This window comes from Phoca vitulina, unplaced genomic scaffold, assembly GCF_004348235.1.
Source record: "Phoca vitulina isolate PV1807 unplaced genomic scaffold, GSC_HSeal_1.0 scaffold96, whole genome shotgun sequence".
Taxonomy (NCBI): Eukaryota; Metazoa; Chordata; class Mammalia; order Carnivora; family Phocidae; genus Phoca; species Phoca vitulina.
In genome coordinates this window covers 2,601,786-2,612,616 of record NW_022589799.1, presented here as the reverse complement: position 1 = coordinate 2,612,616, position 10,831 = coordinate 2,601,786, and the positions used below count along the sequence as shown (strand labels likewise).

General features: G+C 42.3%; 2 protein-coding genes across 2 annotated transcripts; both read right to left on the bottom strand.

Annotated features, from left to right (window-relative positions):
* Positions 1-2,497: 2,497 nt before the first annotated feature.
* On the bottom strand, positions 2,498-4,206 carry LOC116627339 (histone H2B type 2-F). Its single transcript, XM_032397089.1, has one exon. The coding sequence runs from the start codon at positions 4,129-4,131 to the stop codon at positions 3,751-3,753; it is 381 nt and encodes a 126-aa protein (XP_032252980.1). The 5' UTR covers positions 4,132-4,206; the 3' UTR covers positions 2,498-3,750.
* A 450-nt stretch (positions 4,207-4,656) lies between these two features.
* On the bottom strand, positions 4,657-5,632 carry LOC116627338 (histone H3). Its single transcript, XM_032397088.1, has one exon. The coding sequence runs from the start codon at positions 5,626-5,628 to the stop codon at positions 5,218-5,220; it is 411 nt and encodes a 136-aa protein (XP_032252979.1). The 5' UTR covers positions 5,629-5,632; the 3' UTR covers positions 4,657-5,217.
* Between the last annotated feature and the right edge of the window lie 5,199 nt (positions 5,633-10,831).

Below are 10,831 nucleotides of genomic sequence, written 5' to 3'. Positions count from 1 at the left end.
CTCTTTTGGGAATAACACATTTTGCCTTGAATTGTAATTATTTTTATACTGGTGTAATCCCTTCTATTAGATGTATTTACATCTTTTTATCCATCTCATTGTTTTGCTAATATTATATGTTTGATATATTTATTTGATTACACATGAAAATAAAACACGCCCTGCTTTTATATTTCAAAAGCTTGTTCATGTTGGCAGTATGGGATCTAGAATTTTTTTATCAAGTTTTCTATTTTTGCCAAATCATATGATGGCTCAGCTATAGTTACAAAATGTAGTAATTCTAGTAATTCTCCAAAATAGTCTTGTTCCTGCCTCAAACTGACATCCTTTCATAACTCCTACTTTATGCCCCTCAAAGAGATCATATAACATTTCCCAACTGTTGTTCTGTGCTTGAATTATAGTCATCCGAATTTAAGTGGTTTTTTTTTTTAAGATTTTTATTTATTTATTTGACAGAGAGAGAGCGAGAGAGGAAACACAAGCAGGGGGAGTGGGAGAGGGAGAAGCAGGCTTCCCGCGGAGCAGGGAGCCCGATGTGGGACTCGATCCCAGGACCCTGGGATCATGACCTGACCCGAAGGCAGACGCTTAACGACTGAGCCACCCAGGCGCCCCTGAATTTAAGTGTCTTGACTCTTAGATCACTTCTAGGAAATGCACCCAGTTTTAAAATGAGGCATTTGTCTAAAAATTATGACAAGATTAAACTGTCATGTTTGTAAGTGTATATAGATACCACAATCCATTCCCCAGTCCTTGAAATAATGACTAACCAATCTTAATGACACTTGACCTGACCCAGACCAAGCCCATTTGCAATGCTCACTGGATCTGATATTTAAAGCTCCTTATCTTCATACCACAAACTTTTTTCATCTTCTGGAGTGCATCTCCCTCCTCAACCTTGCTTGCAACACTGTAAAAGCAGCATCTAAACTAGGCTGAAAAAGCTCCAGTAGAATCCCATCATTTTGGCCACATAGATACATTGGATGAAGTGAAGCAGTCAAGTGCAGTACTCTATCTGCCCCTCTTAGGAGTTTTTAATCTCCAACAGTTGTTTTAAGTGGGTCAGTAATTATTATAAATGAGTGTTTCAGGTTAAAGGAGCAGGAAAATTTAGGAAAAAGTGGAGGACAAAAAAGCTAATTGAAGTACATGAACTTACCACCTTCAGACCAATATTTCTAGCATTCTCTGGTCTGGGCAATCAGTCAACAAACTTTCACCAAGATGCTATTTTTTTTTTTTTTTTTTTTAGATTTTATTTGAGAGAGCACGAGAGGGGCGAGGGGCAGAGGAAGAGGGAGGAGAGTGAGAGAATCTCAAGCAGACTCAGCAGCTGAGCACAGAGCCCAACTCAGGGCTTGATCTCACGACCCTGAGATCATGACCTGAGCTGAAGCCAAGAGTCACTCGCTTAACCAACTGAGCCACCCAGGTGCCCCTGAGATGCTATTTTATAATGGACTCTAGAACAGCCTTTGTGGAAGTTTCTAAGAAGTATTTTTTTTAGAAAGTAAACCCTGTCTTCCATTAGAAGACAAACAAGAACATGTAAAAACAATGAAAAAGAAATTAAGGAAAAAGACTAACCAGTTCACAGAGCTACAGTTAATTGCAGATTCATTGTGCAAGGAACAAAGAAAGCCTTACGAGTTAAAAGGAGAAAGACTTGTGACCTAGAATGGGATGGGAAGGCTTAGAACGGGCAGGTTGACAGGCTTGGAGTAGTTGCAAGAGCAACAGAAAGTACTACGGTTTAGAAGGGCCACCTAACAAAAGCACAAAGGATGAGAAACTTAAGAGGCATTATAAGACAGTGGGTACTGCATTTTGGCTCTGCTAGAGATCTGAGGAAAACAAGCAATTGAAGGGAAGTTTTGGTGAGATGGCAGAAGGCCTTTAGTTTCAGGATAAGATGTTGGGGCTTAATCCTTCAGTCATGAGTAATTAATGCTAGCTTTCGATTAGGTGAGCCAGCTGACAATGCTTTAACAACCTCCAAAGACCACGAGAAATAAGGGTCACTCACTAGTCCTCAGGGAGAAGAGAGCCTTCAGGATCCTAGGGGAGGAGACCAGATGGTGTCTCTGATGATCCGATAACTTGACGGGGAAGACAGACACCCTGGCCTTTTCACTTATTAACTTTTCCAACTATAAAATGTGCTGCATAATGATTTCTTTTCTTTCACTGGGAAAATAAAATTCTCAGTGAGTCATTCCTCTCGCCAGGGAAAATGACTCAGAAAATCTTCATTTTCCAGTGAAAAAAATCAGACAGCCCATTTTATGTAACTTTAATTGGATGTAAATTTGAACTTACATTATAAATAAAATTCATTTTAAGCACAAACTTGTCAAGCAAATTCCTTAACATTTATCAAGAACGGCTTAATTTCAAAGCTTGATAAATGAACTGGAAACTAAGATTTTTTTTCTTTTACCTTAAAGGTACCTTTGGTTTGGTAGAACATTCACCAGCCTCTGTCGGGATTAGTCCTGAGTTATACAAGTTTGAACTAAGGGGTCTTTAGAAATTCATCCCGTATGTTAGCTGTGGCCATTTGCACATCATGCGCCCCCAAATTTTTTTAATACACCTGAGAACACTAAAAACCACCTATCAAGAAGCTCCAGGAGAGGCACCTGGGAATGTTTAGCAAGCACCAAGGTGGTTCTTATAACCAGGAAACTGTTAGAGAAGACAAGTTCCTTACCCTGGAGAAGATAATTTTCCTTTGGCGTGTAAGTAATCACAGTAAATCTGCGTTCTGCTCGGCTTTTCACCAAGAGCAAGAACATTGACTAGGTGGTGGGGTGGAGGGAAGGTTTGGACCCAAATGAGAATTAAATCCAAATCCTCACAGAAGGAAAGTCTGGGCACTGGGTCTCCCCGCTGCCCTGCAAGGACTGAGGTTACAGAGATGAACTCTTGGCCTTGGGGGTTGTCTTATGCATTTTGGTATGTTTATCAGCATCCGTGGCCCTTATCCAGTAAATGCCAGTTAGCATCCCTCTCCAAGAGAAAACTTTGTCTCCAGATATTACTAAACGTCCCAAGGGTGGGGGGAGGCAAAAATCTTTACCTGGTTGAAGGATTGGGCTAGGAAGGAAGTTAAGCAAAGATAGATCGAGACTTACACGTAGGCCGACAGACTAAACCATATGGCTTTACTGCACATCGTTCGTGACAGACACCTAGAAACGTTTACGAATAGAACATTAAGGCGGTGGGAGTGCGGAACGGAGGGATTTCCATTTGTACACTAAGGAAAACATTCCAGCTCGCTTAAGGAAAACATTCCAGCTCGCTTAAGAAAAACCTTGTGTTGACATTTAAGGGTAGAGAAGTATAACAGCAACACCCACCAAAAACAAAACAAACTTTAAAGTATAGCAAATCTGCTTGTTCAGTTACCTGTATCTAAGCTTCCATCTCAGACTCAGTAGAACTAGGTAGAAACCATTTTGAGGACTAGTTTTTTGTTACTAAGAATCGTGCCACTAGGTGACACCACCGGTCTATAGGAGGTTCCAGATTTTAACAGCCAGGGCAATCTTTATCACGGTCCTAACTTAGCCCCAAACCCAAATGTTTCCGAGAGCACAGGCCCACCCTACCTAACCAAAAGCCAAATCTTCTAGCCAGTGTTTACAGCCGCTTAGTGTGACAAATAAAGTGGCTCTGAAAAGAGCCGTTGGGGTAAAGTAACTGTCCTATTGCGTCCTTTGCGCGCCCTTACTTCGAGCTGGTGTACTTGGTGACCGCCTTGGTGCCCTCGGACACGGCGTGCTTGGCCAGCTCGCCGGGCAGCAGCAGGCGCACGGCCGTCTGGATCTCCCGGGACGTGATGGTCGAGCGCTTGTTGTAATGCGCCAGGCGGGAGGCCTCGCCGGCGATGCGCTCGAAGATGTCGTTGACGAAGGAGTTCATGATGCCCATGGCCTTGGACGAGATGCCGGTGTCCGGATGAACCTGCTTCAACACTTTATACACATAAACAGAGTAGCTCTCCTTGCGGCTGCGCTTGCGCTTCTTACCATCCTTCTTCTGCACTTTCGTGACAGCCTTCTTGGAGCCTTTCTTGGGAGCAGGAGCCGACTTTGCTGGATCAGGCATTTTTGCAGGAAGAAACGCCACACACCAGAAACGATCCGGACTACTTCCAAAAGGCTTGGTTACCCGCTACTTATAGAGCCTGTATGCAAATGAAGGCTCGCAAGGGACTGCATTTTTATTGGTTAATTTCCAACAATGTCGTCATAAGGGGGTGGAGCCCACATAAATAATAGCTTCGGCTCGCACTTCCTTAGTGGCTAGCAGAGTAAATGTCCTCTTAGCCAATCAAAGTGTTCCATTTCAGGCTGACCAATAAATTCTGTAAAAGTATAGTTTCACCTGTTTGGGGCGTTTGGGGATGGTTTTCATTTTCTCAATTGTAGACTTGTGTACCGAAGAGATCTGAAGGAACAGCTAAAGACAACTTTCTCTTATTTTTGCACCATTTCCCTACGCTTTGTGGAAGTGTTTTGCTTCTGGTTTTAAAACCCACATCTCAAAAAAAAAAAAAAAAAACAGGTGTTTCCCTCAAATTCCTGTTTGCGCCGCCTCTATTATGCAACGAGGAAGGTATTAATTAGGTCATTGCCTATACAACTCCGAAGACACAGTAGCCAGGAAAAGGCTTCAGTATTTAAACAGGGCCTGCCTTACATCCGGCTCAGTTCTCTTAACTGTAAAATCTGGTTGATAAACCCAGATTCCCATCCCAGCCGTTATCACAAACTCACATGACGGCCTTTCCACTTAATTCCTGTATCTGGGTTCGTGCCAACGTTTTGTACTAGCAGCTTGTAACGTTGCAAACGACTGGCAGAGCAGGGTCCTCCCTCTTGCAAAGTTTTTCTCACAGAAGCTAGGTTGACGCTCCAGACTTTTAGTAACTTAGCATGTAAAAAGCGGGTTTGGCAATAAACGACCTATAAACCGTCTCAGCTGTTCCCTCTAGCGCGCCAGCCTACTAAAGGGTAGACGTTGATTCTATTAGCTCATCACGCAACACGTGCGAGCTCCCCGATCCCTCTCTCCAGTGCACAGGTGCACGACCGTAGACCCACGCCCGGCGAGACTGTACAGCTGCTCTCCGTGAAAACGTGGATGGCTCTGAAAAGAGCCTTTAGATGGTCTACATACAAACACTCGGCCTTAAGCCCGCTCCCCGCGGATGCGGCGGGCCAGCTGGATGTCCTTGGGCATGATGGTGACGCGCTTGGCGTGGATGGCGCACAGGTTCGTGTCCTCGAACAGCCCCACCAGGTAGGCCTCGCTCGCCTCCTGCAGCGCCATCACGGCCGAGCTCTGGAAGCGCAGGTCCGTCTTGAAGTCCTGCGCGATCTCGCGCACCAGCCGCTGGAACGGCAGCTTGCGGATCAGCAGCTCGGTGGACTTCTGGTAGCGCCGGATCTCGCGCAGGGCCACGGTGCCCGGCCGGTAGCGGTGCGGCTTCTTCACGCCGCCCGTGGCCGGCGCGCTCTTGCGGGCCGCCTTGGTGGCCAGCTGCTTGCGCGGGGCCTTGCCACCGGTCGACTTGCGGGCGGTCTGCTTCGTGCGAGCCATGATGTCTTGCTGGTCTCGCTCGAGGAGTGCTAGGCAGTCTTATTTATAGACATAGCCTTGTCTTGATTGGGCCAGGAGGGGTAGGAACCTCCAGAATGTGATCTCATTGGCTAGAATTCAATCCTATTTACTCGGGTAGATTGTTATGATAATCTTTCCCCCTTATTCACTTTTCCGTACTTTTCTGTAATCTTACCGATCACGGACGTTTTTCTTTTTGGACCTTTCCTTTAAATTGGTGTCATTTTTGTCAGAGCAATTTTTAAAGTGTTTTCGCAAGCTTGGGATTTATATTTTAACAGGTCCCTTCGAAATAAAAGCATGCCTTCCCATGAACTAGGTTTCAGTTAAGAGTTACTATAACTCCAATCCCATAGCTAACATTTATTTAGGGCCTGACACTGTGCTAAGCGCGTTAGTTGCATTACAGTAGTAGTTGAAGGAACCAAAAATTGAATTTACGTTTATCCAAACCACCAACTTGCAGGGTACAGCCTTCCGCCTTTCCTTAGCTTTTCCACCTTGGCCATCAATGGCCAATTAGGTCCTGTAGACGAAACGCTTCTAAGTCAAGGAATATAACACCAGAAACATTAATTTCTCCTTTACAATGGTGAATAGTTTCTAGATAGTCGACTTGCTTATCAGTCAGATTAAAAGCTATAATAAAGTTTCAAAGCAAATAAGTTATTCGTTGATTACTGATTGCTAACATATTTTCTTCAATAAAGTAGTTTCATCTAAAAGTTTCATTTTTTCTATTCTCTATAGGGAAATTGAACATCCTCTGCTTTTTAGTTATTTCCTATGCTTTGAAGTATTGCTCAGAAAATTGCATGTCATAAAACAAGTCATGTAAGGTAATAATGCTTAAAAGTGTGAATAGTTATAAAACCTTTAATCATATGCTCATTCTATGGAAAAAGCATTGCATCCAAACCTCATAAAAACTCAAACCTGTGAACACAAGCAGGCCCAACAAGCTTAAAACTTACTTTATGGTGTCAATATGAATGATCATCTTCCTGCTGAAGGCAAAATAAAAGTTATTTTGAGGGGATTTCCTGAACACTAAACAACCTAGAAACTTATCTTTATATCTTCAAGAGTCCCCATTGGCAGCACAATCTTCTGCTCTAGGGAGACTTATGATGTCCTGCAAAGATATAACTGATGTGAACACCTGTCACCCCTTCCTGTGGTTGTTTTGTAATACTAACATAGAGAGCCCGATTCAGTATTTAAAAATTCTACATACACTCTCTCATTTAATCCCAACTCTGTGAAATAGATGTTACTTTCTTCATTTCACAGATAAAGAAACAGAGTCTCAGAGAAATTATGGCTTGTCCCAGACAAGTAACAAGGCCTGCATAATATCCTAAAGCAAAGGAATGAAATTATAATGGATTTCCAGTTTCATCAGGCTTGGGACACATTTTAAGGCACTGAAGAATTTTCTCATCATGCAATCAAATTCCTCAATCTTTCTCAAACTCCTCCACTGAGCTCTTTGCCATCGGAAGAGGAAACTACCATACGGGGGTCTGGATGGCAGCCCAAAGCAGCCCACATGGGCGTCACATTTCTTTGCGGTGTTCTTTTTTAATATATGCATTCTTGGCCATGGCATGCATTTAGGTAAGAAAAAGATTCTCAAGCTGTTGTTGGGGAGGAAAAACTTTGCTCTACCTCTCAAGCTTTTTTTTTTTTTTTTGGCTGATCTAAGAATTAAATCGACATGAGACCAATTAACAGGAGAAAATCCTATAAGAATATGAGGCCCCCCCAGGCAGTCAGGCAATTGAAGTTTATATGCTATCCATCGCTAAGAAAGAGATCAATCGGGACCTGGGACTACAAAGGGAAGGAAGACCATTACAAGAAGATAAAATGAGTAAATGTTTGGTAAACAAATGTTGGCTGGGCCACTCAGAAACAACGGGGTATAGAAAGGAATTTCAGCAAACAGACTTTGCTGGGTTCCTCCCTGTCTACCACACCTAGGTCATATTGTACGGTAGTTCTCTATGGTGATCTTTCCCTTCCTAGAGCAGATCCTCTATCTGAGTTCTCTTAAACTGTTAGGAAGGAGGCAAAAAGAAAAACTTCTTTGAGTCTTCTGTTTCTTAAAAATAATCAGCCTAAAATAATCCACATGGCAAAGTAACACCTTTTGGGGGAGCAAATGTATATTCATATAGAATCCAACAGTCATGGGATATATTTTACGTTTATAATATAGAGAATAAGAAAATTCTAAGAGTCTTCTTCTGGTTATCCTCAGAATAGAACAAGTTGTTATTTGCAGATACCAAGGGCAGGCATGAAGATTATTTTGAGTTTAAAGAGCAATCAAAACCCAGCAGATTGAAGAAAAGCTCTTTACCTCCCCCGCATCTGCCTGAAAAGAATTGAGATAGAGGACCTGCTCCAGAAAGAGAGCTATCACCATGGATAACTACATTTACCATGAACTAGGTCTGGTAGACGCGGAGGAACCTAGCAAGGCCTGTTTGATCAAAGTCCTCTGTGTCCCATTGTTTCTGAGTGGCCCAGCACACGTGTGTTTACCAAACATGTACTCTTTTTCAGCTTCCTGTGAATTGCATTTCTTCCTTTTGAAGTCCCAGGCCCTACTCCTTCTCCTTAGTTCATTTTAACTGTCTTTGGAATTTCCATGTCTGTGTGGATTCCTTGTACATACAGAATTAAATTTTATTTTCTCCTGTTAATCTGTCTCATGTCAATTTGATTCTTAGTCTAGGTAGAAGGACCTTGAAGGGGACAGGAAATTCTTGCACCCCAACACTTAGAAGTCACCTTTAATAACAGAATTCAGATCCATAATCGTTTGATTTCACCTAGTCTCCACATTGGACAATAGAGTGCTTCTGTGAGTGTTCTCAATACACTACTCTATCAGGAGTAAATTGATAATGCAGAAGAACCTCTGCTTTGCTGCTGCTGTGGGGAAAAGGGAGTATTTTTCTCCTACTAATATCTCTGAAGTTTCCTTCACCAGAAATAATAAGATCTGCAGTTTCCAGATTGAGCCCTGAAGTTTCATTATTTAGTGCTGGGGGGTGGGGGGTGGGGAGAGCACGGGAACGCAGCCTAACATTTGCCACAGGAAATAAGCAGGTAAAAGAAAAATATAATGTTTTGTATGTGCATGTGTTTGTTTTTAATATAAAAGTAATGGACTAAATTATATGTTTCAGGAAGACAGTTTGTGTTCAGTCTCTGACTGTAGGCACCCCCGAGGCTTCAAATACCCTCAAGATGAGACTGGATCTCTGGTTTGTGGGTTGGGCAGGCCATGTGCCTGATTGCCTTTCATCTTCTTCTTCTTTTTTTTAAATTTTTAATTCCAGTGCAGTTTAACCTACAGTGTTATATTCGTTTCAGGTGTACAGTATAGAGATTCAACACTTCCATACATGGCTTGGTGCCCATCAAGATGAGGGTCCTCTTAATCCCCTTCACCTCTTTCACCCAGCCCCGCCCCTTTCTGGTCACCTTCAGTTTCTTCTCCTTACTTAAGGGTCTGTTTTTGGTTTGTCTTGCTCTCTTTTCTTTCTTCGTTCTTTTGTTTACTTAAATTCCACATATAAGTGAAATGATTGCCTTTCATCTTAAGTGGTCAATAGCACTGGACCAAATTCAGAAGCAGTGGGCTTTTGAGCTTCTTTCCTTAACTTCATTCTGAGATAAAGCCATTCCCTCAACCACTTGCTCATTGGATAAAAACTTCCCCCTTTTACGTTAACACTATTCCTTGTCCCGTACAATGAAGGGTGGCATAAGGGAGGAAAAAGTTTTCCTCAGTCCTCTTAGGGTCCCTGGCTGGGTGTGAAAATTAAACCAACAAAGACAGAACAACAGCGGAAGAACACACAAATTTACTTAATATAAGTTTTATGTGATGCAGGAAACTTCATAAGGAAATGAAGATCCAAAGAAACAGTTTGACCTGAGTATTTTTATGCTAGGTGTGATGAAGTGTGGGCGCTCCTGTAAAATGCAGTAGGTTAAGGAGTATGCGGTAAGTCTAAGAAGCCAGGGCCTGTCTGTTAGGATTCTTCTGTAGGTCCCTTTGCCTTTAGAGATAAAGATACTCCTTTCCTCCTCATCTATCCCTCTAGTCATACAGAGAAGGCACAAGAAGCTTTTATGACCTGTTTCAAGGGAGAAGGCTTTGGGGGGAAGGTTAGAGTAATCTTCCTGCTTATGTCCCTTTCTCAAGATTAAAATATTTAATATGCCAAGGTGCCATATTTTGGGGTAGCATGTCCCAAATCCCATCAGTGGTAGAATATGCCACCCCTAAATTATGCCATTTGGCACAGGGATTATTTTGAGCTAAAGGCACTTGAAAAACAGCAGGTGCAAGAAGTGTGCTCTGACCTCTGTTTCTTTCCTAAAAACAGGAGACAAAACCCCCATACGGAAGATGTTTTCCTTATACCAGGAGGAAAATAACATTCTTTTCACTGAGGATGGGGAGTTGAAGCCAAGAGAAATCTGCACAAAGAAACCTTTGTTAAACTAACCCTTATCTTCCTAGTTATTTTTCCACCATTAACTGCCCTAGCCAAAGCCTTTCTGTCTTGTGACATTTTTATGATTTACTACTCTGTCCAATCAGTCTATAAGCAGTCAACTCTAACTGCTTCTTTGGGTCTTATTTCCTTATGAGGGCTCCAATGTCAAATAAAACTCAGAGTAAATAAACTTCTATGCTTTTCTCCTGTTAATCTGTCTTGTGTTAATTATCAGGCCCAGCCAAAAACTCAAAGCGGGTAGAGGTAAAATTTTGCCTCCTCTACAGCAGATTTCAGTTTGCAGGGGTTCAAAACATACCACCCCCAAAATGCCACTTTGGTATATTATTTTGAGATGAAGTTACTTGAGAAACAACAAATATAGGAGGTGCTCTCTGACCTCCCCCTTTCCACCTAAAAGCAGCTCAGAAAATTTTCCATGAGAAAGGTAAATCACTTGGTTTTTGTTGTTGTTCTTGTTGTTGTTTTAAGCTCAGGCCACAGATGTTAGTATGACACTTACTATCTCTTGTTTGTGGGGAATTTAGAACAGAATGCTCACAATTCAACTAATATGCAGCCTGTCTGGGAAAAAAAAAAGAAAGAAAGGAAAGAAAGAAAGAAAGAAAGAAAGAAAGAAAGAAAGAAAGAAAGAA